This window comes from Canis lupus, chromosome X, assembly GCF_011100685.1.
Source record: "Canis lupus familiaris isolate Mischka breed German Shepherd chromosome X, alternate assembly UU_Cfam_GSD_1.0, whole genome shotgun sequence".
NCBI lineage: Eukaryota > Metazoa > Chordata > Mammalia > Carnivora > Canidae > Canis > Canis lupus.
The window spans coordinates 84,503,685-84,520,314 of NC_049260.1; the positions used below are offsets into that span (position 1 = coordinate 84,503,685).

Here is a 16,630-nt window from a genome sequence, read left to right on the forward strand (position 1 = left end):
GGCTAGAAAGGTAAGTTGAAGCTACAGTGTGAGAGGCCTTCACTGTCTGAAGCAGGGGATTGATGTATATTCTAAATGGTCCTTTTCCTGCAAGATCTCATTTAAACCTCACAGGCATTTGGAAGTAAGTACTAACATTATCCTCCCTTTAGAGATTGTTAGAAAGGCTGAATGCACTGCTCATGATCCAGCTAGAAAGTAGCAAGACTGGGCTCAGAGCCGAGGCAGCTGGTTCCAGAGGCTCCAGTGTGAACCACTAGTTTGTACTGTGTCCCCAAACCAGACACCTGCCCTTTCACACGAGACAGGCTACTACACTCGCCTTCTTCCTGGGCTCTCCCCTTGCTTTGCAGCCTCCCTCCAATCTAGTATGGATACAACAGCCAATGAGATCTTTTAAGGCATCAACTGGTTCATGTCATGCCCTGCTCACAACCTTCCAGTGGCTTCCCAAGGTATTTAGAAACTGAAATGCAAACTCCATCCCATGGCCTTGAAGGTCCTGCATGGTCTGACCCCCGCTCACTTCTTCAGCCTCATCTCCAGCCAGTGTGGACTACAATTACTACAGTCCAGAGAAGAAAAATGTAAGTACACTGTTTCAATCTTTATTTATTTGTTTATCATTTGTCTTCTCTGGTAGAATGTGAGTTCCACAAGAGTGAAGAATGGGTTTTTGCTACTATGTATGCCACATCTGGTTGTAGAGGGTATGTACTGCATAAATGTGCTGCACAGAAGGGGTGCATTAACAAGGACTTTCTGGAAAATGGCAGTAAAGTCTCTTAAGTAAAAAATAATTCTCTTTGTAATTTGCATAAAGATGCCTTAGAGTCTAGCAGTGCCCTGTAGGTTACTCTACTTACCGATACGTATCTAGCTTCTAGCACTGGGCTGAGCTTACAGTAGATGCTCAATAAATATGTCGACTGGATGGAAGGAAAGAAGACAAAATCAGAATGCTGCTAGAGGGAAAGCCAGAAAGGAAAGGGATAGTGAAGACAGCTGATAGATTTAATAATTTGCGAAGAGGCAATAAAGGATAAATTAAAGGTGATTATGCTCGATCTGAGAGGATAGAAATGGCGTCATTATCAAAGAAATGGAAACCAAACAAAAAAACACTGGCTTGAGAACAATGATGCCATTTTGGCTATAATCTGAGAAGATGACACCTTCTGCCTTCCATTTTGCTTTTACTGAGTTTGTCACCATTTGACTGTGGGGCTTTAAAGAATATACCTAGATTTTCCCTGCAGAGTCTTCAAAATGGTCACATCAGGGCTCTGCAAGGCCCATTCTTCCTGTTAAGGCTATTCATGGAAATGGCCTATGTTTCACAATTCAATAACACAGAGGCCCAGCTAAAAGTGATCAAGGGAGAAAAGATACAGGCACTCACTTTCTCAGTAGATGACACTCACTCTTATTCTTCTGCCACATGTAGGGCAGTTTCTTTCAGGTGGTGGCCCTTAAAATCAGTGTTTCTTTCCTCCCTTTTTTGAATGGATTGCCCCCCTCTCCACCCCAGCTAAAACCTAACGTTTCCACAAAAAATCCCTTTCTTACAACATTGGACAGCTATCCAGGATGGCAGCACCCCTATGTCTTGTGATATGGGACACATACCTCTGCATACCCGGCAGCAGGAATCCGGAACAGAGACTGGGAATGCACAGGTTAACTTGGGACAAGTCTTGAGACCACAGTACACATTTCCCTCCTGCCAAGGAGAAACAGAATTTAAGGTCAGAAGGATCTGGGTAGAAGCATAAAGTCTTCTTAGCTCAGGATCTGGGATGAGTAGGAATCCAAAACATGCCACCCATTCCCAGAGCTCTCCCATAGTTAGTTCTAGAGCTTCCTAAATGTTATGATGCTTTATTTTTTTTTTCTGTTTACTATTTCTCCACATCAGAGACTATGTTACCGAAGAATTGGCAATCCTTGTTGGACATCCTGGTCTAAGATGGTACAAAGCAGTCAGTGTTAGGGCTGCCACTGGCCTGCCAAACCCCGAAATATGGTCTTGCTCCTGTCTTCTCTGTTCACTGTATTCCCTGGTCCACATCACACCCCAGATGGATATTAGGATTCCAGGGAACGCAGATTTGTATGACAGCCATCTTTTATAACACTCCAAACCAGGGAGACTGGCTGTCTGGGGTAATACAAAACTACACAAGACGATCTGAATGGATTCCCCAGTTCAGCACCAGGCAAGGGAGAGGATCAAATTTACCTGCTATTATGTCTGTCTTGACATAGTTTCCACTCCCTAAAGTTCTATGTTCCAAACATCCTTCCTTAAAACTTGTTCTTATAAGCATATTATTCTGGGGCTAGAAGGCTCCCTAAAAAGTCATTAGTAGGGCAAGGCCACAACCAAATTCTCCCAAACCACCAAGATACCATATTTTTACTGTAAGTCCCCAAGGGAAGGGATTCTAGAACTTCCCTTGGCAATCCAGTGTTTAATGCCTTTACAGAAAAAAAAAAAAAAATCCTAATTCTAACTTCATTGCTTCACACTTCAGTTGAAACAACCATTTTATCCCATTTTCTGGTCCTACCTATTACATTCTTTGGACTGCACAATTCCATGAAGATATAATCAGTACACTTTATTCCTAAGGTATATACGTTTCTTCTGACAAGTGATATCACAGGAACAATCATGTTTTGCTGAGAGCGTTCTCACTGCAAGTTATCCAGAGCAAACTGGCTGGGAGAAGACATCGGAGATGGGAACCAAGACATCCCCCATTTTCTTGTGAATTGGACTGAGTGGCCTTCAATGGTGCCAATGGCTTTTCTAGCCACAGCATCCCCAAAGCTTCGAATAGTTGAGTCCCTCTGATGAAGGCTTTGCTGGGGTGGTTATTGTGAAAAGGATGGCAGATCAAGACCATCAGGTCATGTCTATCCATTTAAACAGTCCTAAAGCTTTAAGACCAGGATATGACAGGGTCTGATTTCTTTAACAGAGGTCAGGGTTGTTCAGGGTTTGTGAAATTCAGGGAGTCTAGATTAACAGGGAGGCTGAGGATTTCAATGCAATTCGTCTTGGGACACCTGGGTGGCTCAGTTGGTTGAGTGTCTAGCTCTTGGTTTCAGCGCAGGTCGTCATCTCAGGGCTTGTCAGATTGAGCCCCATGGGGGCTCCACGCTCAGCAGGGAGTCCGCTTGAGATTCTCTCTGCCCCTCCCCCTACTTGTGCACACACTCGCGCTCTCTCTCAAATAAATAAATCTTTTAAAAAAATAAATGCAATTTGTCTTCCTTTCAAATAACTCACTGTGTAGGCTCAAAGAAAAGGTATAAGCACTGGAGAAGCTCTGGTATTGGGGTAGGGGCCAGCAGGAATGAGAAGACGCTGGGTCTTACCGAACAGCTGCACTGCGTACACTGATTGGGTTGCCGGTTCTGAAAGAGCCCTTCAGCCACGAACAGCTCACCATGTTGGTAAGTAGTCCCGTTGTATTCACAGGACTTGCTGGTCACCTTATTGTTCGCTGGGGGTAGGGAGTCTTCTGGGACAGAGCGGAGAAAAACCACACCGAGTATTGGCATTACTGCAGAGAATTTCATAAATCCCAACAGCAGAGGGGGCTGTACCACATAGAGGGAGTTCAAGATAACCCCCGATTCAGTGGCTGATGACTTTAGATAATATGAAAGCAACCAGACAAGAATGGGAAGGGACATGACCATCCATCTATTCTTTCATTTGTTGAGCGTTTATTGAATGCTTACTATGTGCCAGGTTCTGTGATGGGCGCTAGAGAGAAATCGGAGAAGGACAAGACCCCTGCCAGCACTGAGCTAAGAGACCAGGCGAATAACGTGTTAACTTGGCTGGAAGGAGGGAGTTCTTTCAGAAGAAGAATAATCTATTACAACTACCTTGGTAACCTTACCTCCTCCCATGTTTTGTATCACTTGGCATGTGTTTGTATGCTTATTCCGGCCTCTGGAGTCCTTGCTTTTTTTTTTTTTTTAATATATAGTTGACAGAGAGTCTTTGCTTATTTTAAATACCACCACAAAGATCACCCCCCTCCTCCCACTCTTTTCCACCTATTGCAGTCCTGATTTTAAAGGCTTGGGAAAAGTTCCTTTTCCTCTAGGAAGCATCCCCACATAGCTCCAGCCCATAATCTGGACCTTGAAAGACACGTCATTTCCAAAGTGCACAAACCGGCACCTGAATGTTACTATAACTCCCATTTGTGAATTATAGTCACCTAGCCAAAAATTTACAAAGAGATTTAATATAAATTATTACCAGGGAGCCTCATAACAACCCTATCAATCAAGTAAGGCTTAACTTCATTTTTCATTTGAGGTTGACTTCTCTGAAGTCCCAGATGTAGTATGTGATGACCCTAAACTCCATCTTTTTTCTGTCAACCTCTGTATACATGCAGATGTATTGCTTTTTAAGGACCAGGACTCTACCTTACAGGTCTCTTTTCTCTGTGGCATCTAGTGCAGGGTGGCCATGTAGCAAAAAGTCAATGTACCAATGCACCTGGGGACTTGGCTCTAAGTGAATGGTCTCAAGAACTCTTTTTACAGGGCTTCCTTAAAATGCGTGGTGTATGTACTTGTGTGTACATACTCACACACTCGTGCATACACACACCCAACAATGAACAAGCCCCCAGATTAAACTCATCACTGATGTACAAATTAACAAAAGATCTAAATAGGGCTTGGAAAGTGCCCTCTGTAGAACAGTGGAAGAAGAGAAATCAGGGGAGTTGTGTGTTTCACTAGGGGAAGGCCTAGACATTAGACCAGCATCCCTTCCTTCCTATGAGTCAAAAGTATAATGCAAATGAGTTCATCTTATGGGTTAATTATACCTCAGGATAAATACAACTGTTTAAAAAAAAACAATGATACTCTGTTTTCCCTTCAGATCGTATAAATCTTTCACCCTTTGAAAAAACAGAATAAAATTCTTCTTAGAGGGACTCCTGGGTGGCTGAGTGGTTGAGCGTCTGCCTTTGACTCAGCGTAATCCAAGGATCCGGGGATCAAATCCCATATTGGGCTCACTGCAAGGAGCCTGCTTCTCCCTCGCCTATGTCTCTGCCTCTCTCTATGTGTCTCTCATGAATAAATAAATAAAATCTTTTAAAAAAAAAGAAATCTTCCTTAGGATGTAGGTGAAAATGATAAAGGCTAATGGTAATAGTAATAATAATAATAAAATAATAGCTAACATTTACTGAGCCCTAATTAATATGCAAGGCACAGTGGTGAGTGCTTTTCCATACATGCTCACATTGGCTTTTACCAATAATATTCTAAAATGGACATGATTATGCCCATTTTGCTGACGGGGAAAGTAAGGCTTAAGAAATTAACTGATTTGCTCCAGGTCACACAATTTGCAAGTGGTAGCACCAAAATCTGAACTGACGTCGGACTGATTTTAGAATCTTCCAACCTTACCACTACACCAAGGGCGGTGTCAATCACATCAAACCTGTAACAAGGAAGGGACCATTTAATTTTAAAACCAAAACCAATGGAACAGGAAGGCTATGTTGTCTCTCTACAATGTTTTGGCCTACATTAACCAGAAAACTGCTATTACACTTACTTTGGCTTCAGCAATTTGCATAACTAACTCAACTCTACACTTTGCTTTATACATTGATCTGGCTGCAATTTCTGAGTAACTCACTACTTATTAACGACTCTGTACAGGATACAAAAGTAGTTCCTTAACAAGAAGAAGCCTTAGGGACACCTGGATGGCTCTGTTGCTTAAGCATCCAACTCTTCATTTTGGCTCAGGTTATGATCTCAAGATCCAGGGATTGAGCCCCAACTAAGGTTCCACACTCAGCAGGAGTCTGAGATTCTCTCTCTCTCCCCCCGCCCCTCCCCCTGCTTACATGCTCCCTGTAAAATAAATCTTTCAAAAAAGAAAAAAGAAAGAAGAAACCTTAGCTCCTAGAGAATGTTTAACTCATACCACTTGACCCTAAGCCCCTGCTCCTGCCCACAAATACATGCAACCAGATAGCTGCAGCTGGTAGACAGGAGTGAAACTCACTGGAGAAAGGACAGAGGCCAGCCCCTTCACTCCCCTGGGCTTTAATTATACCAAATCTCAGTGTTTTGTGGTGAAGGAAAACTGGGATGACCTACAAAAGAATATCTACCATGACTCTTACAGGAGTTGACAGATCTTTGGAATGCCAAAAAAGGAAAAAGAAGGTTGGAATTATTTTGCTTCAAAATAATGTGGATTGATTTTCTTTCAAATTGAGTCTGCTGCTAAAAGGTCAATGGGGAAGCAACTGCAGGGTGAGGTTTTTTTTTTTTTTCCTTGAGAGTCTTTCTTGCAACGGTCTTCAGAGTTGCCTAGCATTGAATCTATTAATCAGCTCAACGGGAGATGGAGGAGGAAGCAAAAGAGAAAAAGACAAAAGAGAATCAAAGAAAAAAAAAACGATTATAAGCATGCTTACTGCTAGTTTTACACAACAAACTTATCTAAATATCTTTCCACTTATTCTTATTTCATTCTTTTAATAGCCTTAATGGAGTGATGGGAGAATTACGGAAACGAGGCTACTGACATCCAAAAAGATTCCGCCCACAACACCTAGCTATTTAACAGGAAAGCCGACTCAAAAATAGAGTTTTCCCATCTCACAATTTGTGCTCTTTTTACAGAGTGGGTGTTAATACTGGCGTGTGGAAAGGAAATGAAATCTGTACCTGGAAGAGATCTGGGCTCCCATGTTACTTGCATCCCATGCTCTTTACAGCATTATTCACAATAGCCAAGGTATGGAAACATCCTGTCAGTCAACGAACGGATAAAGCAACTGTGGTACATGTACATATACAATTGAATAGTATTTGACCCTAAAAAAGACATTTCCCCAACTTGCAACAACATGGATGAACACGCTAAGTGAAATAAGCCAGATACAGAAAGAAAAAAAAAACTTGTATGGCCTCACTTTTTGTGAAATGTAAAAACCCGTCAAATCTATAGGAGCAGAGAGTAGAATGGTGGTTACCTGGGCTCAGGGGCGGGGGCAATGGGGTGATGTTGGTCAAAGGGCACAAAGTTGAGGTTCCGTAAGATGAATTATGTCTAGAGATCTAATGGATAGAGAGCATGATGACTGTAATTAATCATACTAGGTTGTATACCGGACATTTGCTCAGAGAGCAGATGTCAAGTGTTCTCACCACAGAGTAAATGGTTACTATGTGAAGAGATGATGCTAATTAACGTGGCTGTAGTAGTCATATATATATATCAAAGCAGGATGTTGCACACCAATTTCTACTAAAGAAAATAATTTTTTTTAAAACTGGGAGGTAGGATCACTGAGTCAGAAATGCCAGCTTGGGGTGCTCTCCATAACATTGCACAAGCCACTTCACCCCTCTTGGCCTCCATTTTTCTTTCTAAGAATGAGATGTATGGAGGTATTGAATCACCATATTGTACATCTGAACCTCACACAGCACTGTATGTTACTTATACTAGAATTAAAATATATATTTATTTATATATTATAAATACATTTATTTTAAATATATATATTTATCTTAATATGTAAATATATATATGGGGAAAAAGCCACCCCCAAACTTCATGGTTAAAAACCATAAAAATCAAAACTCATCATCATAATAAATTAGTTTATTTAGGGCATGGATGCAAATGCTAGCTTCATAGTACAGTGGAACAGCAGGGTCCTTACATTCCGAATTTATAACGTGAAGTAAAGGGTGCACAGTCTCAGAAATAAATAAGTGGGAGAAGTGACTTGTAATCTGCAGTTTTATCGAATGAAAATGGGTAGTTGTAGCATAAAAAAATGGGACATGGGATTCAAATCTCCTCTTGCATCTTTAGAAGGCCACCTGGTTCTCTGCCCTCTCCCTTCCTAGATTTTCCAAGGTGACTGGGCTTCTAAACCAACGGTCCTGGGAACACATTCGGTGTTCCTGGCCGGAAACTGGCAGAAAAAAATAGTCCAAAGCAGAGCTGGTCTCAGGGCCCCTCAGAGGAATGCTATTCTGAGGAGGATCATGGGGTAGCCGACAAGCACGAAGCTGTGTGACTATAGTTGTGCCTGGAAAAGAAGCTGTTCTTCCAGGCCTCCCCCCACATTAGGGATGGTCTTATATGCAACAGAACCATGACTTCTGGAGGGGGGCTCGGAAAAATGCTCCCCTAGTCTAAATATCTCTTTCTTTGATCTCACTGGTGCCTAAAATGCCATCCCTACAAGTCTACTCCTTTGGGGTAAAAGGTTGCCTTTCTGCCATCAGGTTTTATAATCCTAGTATTTCTGTGAGAGGTTATACATTGTCAAGAACATCTCAGTATGAGTAACTTTGCCACAAGTTTGTTTTCTTTTTTTCTCTTCAGAGAAACAGGCAAATCCTACCAAGAAGTCTGTGGTCCTATCCCACTTCCTTTGGTACACCATTCTCTCCCCTCCTGGCACTGGCCTCCTTCCCACCCTCCAGAACCCAACGTCCTCATGCTGGTTGCTGATTTCTATTTTGAGGGTAGGGTTGCTCCCCCTACCCTCCAATTTCTATTTTCTTGGTGGGCCACTGCTTGACAAGTCAGAAAGGCTGCTTGCATGTCAGGAGACCAATCAACTCCCAGTGTTTATGAGAGAAATGCAAACCTCTCCAGAGCTCCCAGGGATCAGTTGCCAATCTCCTGGACTCCAAGTCCCTCCCTTCTCTTGCCCATTGCTACTGTTACTTGGGTTCCTACTTTACTCTGATGGCTTAGCCTGGTGCTAATGTTTCCAGTCTGGTTCTCTGTCATTCTATTGGTGTGATCCCAGCACATCTGCAGACCATGCTGGAGGTGTGGCAGAGGGGAATTTAGAGATGAAGACAGAAGGCTTGGAGTAATTTAATTATGATGAGATATACAGACACACACACACACACAACTGTACAGTCCAAAGAGTTTGACCCTAGACCTCAGAAACCCGAGAAGGAAAAGGCAAAAGTGTCAAGGAACGAAGTCCTGAGATAGGGAGCTGCTTATAGGCAGTGTTTTCAGCCCTGTCTCACATCGATGCAAACAAACAGAATTGAGCCTGGTCTCTGAGGTCTGTGAACATTAGGTACAAATCCCAGTTTTGGCCTTTCTTTGAGCAGTGACCTTGGGAAGGCTACTTAATCTCTTTGCATCTTGGTTTCCTCATCTTCAAACTAACTATATCATCTACCTTCCATGGCTGTGAGGTTTAGAGATCATTTATTTGAAAAAGCCCCCAAGTATCTGGTATGTAACAACAGTGCACAGTAAATGGTATAGAAAGAAGGCCCACAGAGGAATGCTATTAAACCTGAAAAACATAGAGGGATTTCCTTGTTTCCATGGATAACTGGGCAATTAATTAAATGGCATTGGGGGCACCTGGGTGGCTCAGTGGTTGAGCATCTGCCTTTGGCTCGGGGTGTGATCCCGGGGTCCTGAGATCGAGTCCACATCAGGCTCCCTGCAGGGAGCCTGCTTCTCCCTCTGCCTCTGTCTCTGCCTCTCTGTGTTTCTCATGAATGAATAGATTTTTAAAAAATCTTTAAAAATTAAATGTCGTTTGCTTTGTGCTTATGTGTACCTTGGTACTCTGGGAATAAAGACTATTTTATGTGTGCTTTGTGCTTATGTGTACCTTGGTACTCTGGGAATAAAGACTATTTATAGACTATTAAGAGACTATTTTACTTTTTTTTTTTCCTTCTTCATTCAACTTCTACTTATGGGGGTCTCTGACTATACCTAGAGCAAACAGGTCCTTGACTGTATCTTGATAATAGTTGGCACCATGCTAGGTTAGAGCTACAGAGATAAATAAGACATGTCCCTGATTTCAAGGAAAATCCTACTCTTGTTGGAGGGGCTGGCATTAAAAGATGTTAAAAAATAACATGTTTAGATAACTCGTATGGGTTAAGGTTGGAAGAGAGGTCAGATTACTGCAAACTGCCGAACTATGGCAAATGGGAAGAAATGTCACCTGCATCATGAACAATTTTAGGTTAGACACTAGAAGGCTGCATTTCTCATTCTAAAATTGTATGAAGAGTTTCGGTTGGAAAAAAAATTCTCAAAATTCAGTTTGAAGAGTTTTTGTTGGAGGAAAAAAATTCTACTTGAAGGCCAAAGGCTAGACTAGGTGACTATTTCAGGTCCTTTCCAACAATAGAAAATCAATCCTACAAAGCTGGTCACAGCTCTACTCCTACTCATGGAACAGACCCTAGTTAGAACTCTGTATCCCCAGCCCAACCACAGTGAGATGGTTCTTTCTTCCTGACACCATTCAACACCTCCGCGGAAAGTGGGAGCTTTCTAAAGCTTTCTGCTTTCTAAAACAAACTGTTTTAAAGTATGCAAATTCCGGCCACTTTTAGGTCTTGGCCGGACAGCAAGAAAGCAGACGCCTGAGGGTGCTCGTGGGAAACCACTTAGGCTTCTCCAAGGAGCGCAGCTGCAGTGGGACAGCTGGGTGCTGCATAAAGCAAGGATGCAACAAATCCTGCAGAATGAATGTATCCTGAACAGTGGCCGCCTATAGCCCCCTTCCAAAAAGGAACAGTGCTCAGCCTCTGAGGCCATGTGGGCTCAGATGAGTTTTTCTTTGGGATGCTCACTAAGAGCAAAGGTACTGCTTCAGATGGGTGCAGCAGCCACATCAGGGATGCCTACCATTTAGATTTCTTCCTTTCAGTGCATAAGACTTCCAGATCTTTCCCAAACTGTCCTCCTCCATAAAAGCTGAACTCTCTGGCCCACCACACTGAGATCCTGGTAGGGAGGCTTGGGATTCATCTCCATTCATACCCAGGTGCCAATGGAAGACAATGTTTGCAAACAGGTTATTTTTCTAGATAATTAAATTGTTACAGGGGCCTTTGATGCTTTAACCATAATGAAGCTGTAGAGCAAGAGGCAAGGGGTGTGGAACTTTCCAGAATTTAGGGCTTATGTGGAGGAGATTACTGAAAATACAGCCTCTAAGATCTGTCCAACTGAGAAGAGAGAGAAGAGTTTCCCATTCGGGTCCAAATTCCAGCTTCGCTATTAATTAGTTACCATTATTAGCTGAGCAAATCACTTTACACTACTGAGCCTCAGTTCCCCCACCCAAAAAATGGAGCAGATAACAGGACCCACCTCATAGGCTGTTGTGAGGAACCAACAATTTGAGATGCGTAATAATGTGCTTGCCATACTACTGGGTACATATTAATGCTTAGTAACTGCTGTTACTAACATTGTGTTACTATTAGCTATAAATGACAGAACTTCTGGAAGGTAGAAAGTAGGCTGGTGAGGGAAGAGATGTGGGCCTGCCTAATCTTTATAGTGCCTGCAGTACACTTGAGTTTGTGTCCTCTCTCCCCCACGAATTCATATATTAAAAAACTAATCTCCAATGAGATGCTATTAGGAGGTGGGGCCTTTGTGGAAGACATGAAGAGACATTTTTCCAAAGAAGACTTACAGATGGTTGGGGTGCCTGCATGGCTCAGTCAGTTAAGCATGTGACTCTTGATTTCGACTCAGACCATGATGTTAGGGTTGTTAGATTGAGCCCCCAATTAGGCTCCATTCTCAGCATAGAGTCTGCTTGGGATTCTCTCTCCCTCTGCCCCTCTTCCTGCTTGCATTCTCCCCACCCCATCTCTCTCCTAAATAAATAAATAAATAAATAAATAAATAAATAAATAAATAAATAAATAAAAATCTTTTTAAAAAAAGAAGACAGAGTTGCCTGGGTGGCTCAGTTGGTTAAGTGTCTGCCTTCGGCTCAGGTCATGATCCAAGAGTCCCGGGATCAAGCCCCCACTGGGTTCCTTACTCATCTGGGAGCCTGCTTCTCCCTCTCCCTCTTCCCCTCCCCCTGCTCTTGTGCATTCTCTCTCATAAATAAATAAATAAATAAATAAATAAATAAATAAATAAATAAATAAATAAATTTTTAAAAAAGAAGACATATAGATGGATAACAGATGCATGAAAAGATGCTCAACATCATTTATCAGGGAAATACAAATCAAAACTATGAACAGATAATCACCTCACACCTGTCAGAATGGTTAAAATGAACAACACAGGAAACAACAGGTGTTGGCAAAGATGTGGAGAGAGGGGAATGTGCTGTTGGTGGGAATGCAAACTGGTACAGTCACTCTGGGAAACTGTATGGAAGTTCCTCAAAAAGTTAAAAATAGAACTACCCTACCAATTGTACTACTAGGTATTTACCCAAAGGCTACAAAAATACTGATTCAAAGGGACACATGCACCCTGATATTTCTAACAGCATTATCAACAATAGCCAAATTATGGAAAGAGCCCCAATGTCCATCAACTGATGAATGGATAAAGAAGAAGTGGGGGCAGCCCAGGTGGCTCAGTGGTTTAGCGCTGCCTTCAGCCCAGGGCCTGATCCTGAAGACCCAGGATGGAGTCCCACGTTACGCTCCCTGCATGGAGCCTGCTTCTCCGAACTCTGCCTGTGTCTCTGACTCTCTCTGTCTCTCTCTCCCTGTGTCTCTCATGAATAAATAAATAAAATCATTTAAAAAAAAGAAGAAATGATACATGTGTACAACGGAATATAACTCAGCTATAAAAATGAACAAAAGCTTGCCATTTGCAACAACATGAAAATACAATGCTAAATGAAATAAGTTAGTCAGAGAAAGACCAATACTATATGATCTCACTCCTATGTGGAATTTAAGAAACAAAACAAACTAGCATAGGGGGAAAAAAGAGTGAGAGAAGCAAACCAAGAAACAGACTCAACTCTAGAGAACACACTGATGATCACCAGAGGGGAGGTGGGTGGGGGGATGGGGGGAATTTGTGATGGGGATTAAGAGGGGCCCTTGTGATGAGCAACCAGGTGTCACGTGGAAGTGTTGAATCACTATATTGGTACACCTGAAGCTAATACTACACTGTATGTTAACTAGCTCGAATTTAAATAAAAATGTGAAAAAGAAAAAAAGGGAGATGGAACCTTTGGAAGGTGATTAGGTGAAGACAGCACAGCTCTCATGAATGGGATTAGTACCCTTATCAGAAGAGACGGGGGGAAAATGATCTCTGTTCTCAGCATGTGAGGAAACACATGAAGGTGGTTGTCTGCAAGCCAAGAGGTGGAGTCTCACCAGACACAGTATTTGCTGGCACTTTGATCTTGGACTTCCCAGCCACCAGAACTGTGAGAAATAAATATTTGTTGTTGAAGCCACTCAATCTATGGTATTTTTGTTCTAGCAGACCACGCTGAAACAACTGTATTCCACTGCTCCGTAGAACTTAAAAATTGCCAGATTCTGAGTGGTGACTAGAAAGTCACATCTGAGCCATCACATTCACCAAGAATCCTTTTATGCCTTTGTTCTCAGCTGACTGGTAGGGCAGACTGTTCCTGCTACAGTAGAGCTTCCAAAGGTGGCAAGTCCACTCTGTCCCTAAACTCTCTTCTTCTGCTCTGCCAGAGTGCCTGACATAGCCCCAGGTTCCAACATTAGTTAGGGGCTTTACCTTTCCCAGAGGTTTAATAAATTCACACTAGTGAGTCCCAAAGACTGGAAAGGAGTCCCCCGATAAAGAGTAGGGCATTGGTGTAGGGGAGAAAAAACCACAGTGTGGGACCACTTTGTACCCACCTAGGATGGCTATAATAAAAAAGTCAGTAACACCAAGTGTTGGCGAGGATGTAGAGAAACTGGAACCCTCCTCCACTGCTGGTGGGAGTGTAAAAATGTAAAATGGTACAGCTGCTTTGGAAAACAGTCTGGCAGTTCATCCAAGGTAAATACAGAGTTACCACATGAACCAGTAATTCCACTGTGGGGCATGTACCCAGAGAAGTCAAAGCAGGGATTCAAACAGATGTGGTACACGCATCTTCAGAGCGGCATGATTCATAATGGCCAAAAGGTGAGAACAGCCCAAGTGTCCATCAATGGATTAAAGGATAAACAAAAGGTGGTATATCCACATAGTAGCAATATTATTCAGTTAGCCTAGATCCACCTTGAAAACATTAGGCTAAAGAAGAAAGCCAGACACAAAAGTTCACATAATGTTATGATTCTATTTGTATGAAATGTCCAGAATCGACAAATCCACAGAGGCAGACAGTAGATCACCAGATGCCAGGACCTGTGGGGAGGAGGGCTGGAGTGACTGCCAGTGGCTATGAGGCTTCTTTTGAGGTTGAGGAAAATATTCTGGAAGTGGCCAGTGGTGATGGCGGTAGTATCTTGTGATGGCACTAAATCCAAATAAATGGCACACTTCAAAAGAGTAAATGATATGTGAATTATATCTCAATAAAACTGTTACCAATTAAACTAAACCACTTCAACATCCTAAAATGCAGACACAGGGGCTGAGTATCAGAGTGGGGCAGGCCTGGGAAAAATGAAGGTGCTGTGTAAAGTGATAGGGAGGCAGGCAAAGAAGGAAAGGTAGATGAAAAAGGAAAGGAGAACCCACAAAGGGGTGGGAGTAAGGTAGGGTGGGGTGGTCAATCCCAAGTCATAGTTTTATCTGGTGTTCCGTGGCCATGCCACGGGGTACCCCCACTTGGGAGATGGGATAGGTCTGCCAGACAGCTGAGCTGAAAGAGGGGGCTGATGGCAAGGGAGTATTTTCCTGCTCGGAATCTTCCAGACTGTGTTCAGGCCCACACCTTCCACAAGACTCGTGGCCTCCCAACTCGCACCCCAGCCTAACTCCCTGGTGGGGACCCGGGCCAGGAAATTCCTGCAGCAGGTTCAGATCACTCTGCAGTTCCACAGACAGACACAACACTCTGTCCCAAAGCAAGAAGGTGCTGAGTGAAAGAAAACAGTCATCTGCCCGTCCAGCTGGAGTGCAGAGTGCAAGAAAGTGCTGAAAGCTCACACCCTGGTATAATCCTGCTTCTTCCCTCCTCACCCGGAACCCATCTGTGGACTGTTTTTCATCCCACTTCCCTTAATGTTTCAGCTGTTGGCAGTCAGTAGCTGACCCTGCCTGGATATGCCCTCTTGTCAGACAGATGCTGGGAAGGATGGCTTGAGGAGAGAGTCTGAGCCAGAGAAAAGACCACGTCTCTCTGCAGACAAGCGCTGTTGGCAGCCCCAGCACTAGATCTGGGGATTGGGCTGGGGGGAAGCACATGCCTTCTTGGCTGGGTTGTGCCACTGATTTGCTCTGTCAGTCCGCATCTCTGTGCTTCGGTTTCTAAAGAATGTTCTGCGTTTGCAAGCAGGTAGTAAGTATCGGTCAGGCACCATCATTTCATTTGATTCTACTTCATGGGGATGTGGTGAGAATGCCCAAGATCCCAGTTTTGGAAAAGGCTCTGGGAACAAAGAAGCTATACCCAACAGAGCCCATTGATTATGATTATCTCTGGCTTACCAAGTGCACTTCGTCCGAAGGTAGAAGGAGAATGATCACTGAGTCTGCTCCAGTGGTACAGGATCCAGAGCTTACTACATCTCATGATGGTTCTGCCAACTCAAAATAGTCCCCTCAGTTTGTGACCCGCTGCCTTTCAGATGCCCATTCTAGCCTTGTGGTGTCAGTCACCTGCCTGTGGGCAAGCATCCAAGGCTTGAAGCTCTAGGTGGGGAGCACCTTCGTGGCATGGCCCAGCCAGGGTAATGAAGCACACCTCAAAGAGACATCCCTTGGCTAAAGAATGTTCCACTTCAGACCAGCGGGTCCTTGGCCTCACTGTGCTCCTTGGCAACTCTGCCTTGGCTCATGCTAGACCCAACCACTCCCACAGACTATCCTTTGCTTACTCATATTTTATCCAGCCCTCACTGTCCATCCCACATGCTCTGATTTCCTGTGGCAGCTCTAATAGTCTGTTTGTTTAGTCTAACACCTGATGACAAGTGTACTGTTTTCTAAGGAACCCATAAGTGTAAAGGAGGCAAGGCTTATGTCTTGACTTCTCCATCTTCTGCTGGCTCTAGCACTGGAGCAGAGGAAGAAACATTCACATAGTAATACAAGCTCAAACGTTGAGAGTTTATTATTAATTCCATGAAGAGTTATGTGCACAACCAGGGGCAAGGTTGCTCTTCACTGAAGTTCCAGAGAGCTGGGGTGCTAGAAGCATGACTCTTGAAAGGGATTCTGAAGTGAGTTACAGAATTTTGAGTGCATGAGGGTAGGTGCATTCTTCTGAGAAGAGGGTCCAGCTTCTCAAAATGTTCCATGAACCCAAAGAGGTGCCTCCACTCGTTTAATATAAAGCGAAGAGCTTGTGGGTTTCACCTTAGCACCATGGGGATTTTGCTGGCAATTCAGTCCATGTTCTAGGGTTCCAGGATCCCTCATGCTCATTTTCAGCTTTCTGTGCACTGGCGAAAACTTCCCATAATCCAGTCTTTAGAGGGAACCTCTATGTTCCGTTCTGTCAAAATGCCTTCTTCCACTTTATTGAATAGCTTTATCATCAGCTCCATTATTCAGCTCATGGACCATTCCACTCTCGTCACATAAACCTTCTAGAGTTTCCTGTGTATATCTCCAAGAGGAAACTGGAAATGGCCTCCCTCTCTTGACAGGTGC

General features: G+C 43.3%; 1 protein-coding gene across 6 annotated transcripts in view; it reads right to left on the reverse strand.

Moving 5' to 3' along the window:
• The window catches only part of CHRDL1 (chordin like 1), a 120,414-nt gene that overhangs the window by 36,838 nt on the left and 66,946 nt on the right, over window positions 1-16,630 (reverse strand). For 4 of the 6 annotated variants that reach the window (XM_038588076.1, XM_038588074.1, XM_038588073.1 and 1 more), the window contains exons 5-6: window positions 3,388-3,533; window positions 1,630-1,723 (exon numbers count right to left, since the gene is read on the reverse strand). In XM_038588076.1, the coding sequence (XP_038444004.1) occupies window positions 1,630-1,723; window positions 3,388-3,533 (240 nt within the window). The remainder of the gene's footprint in view (window positions 1-1,629; window positions 1,724-3,387; window positions 3,534-16,630) is intronic. The other 2 variants (XM_038588077.1, XM_038588075.1) reach the window with 1 other exon arrangement.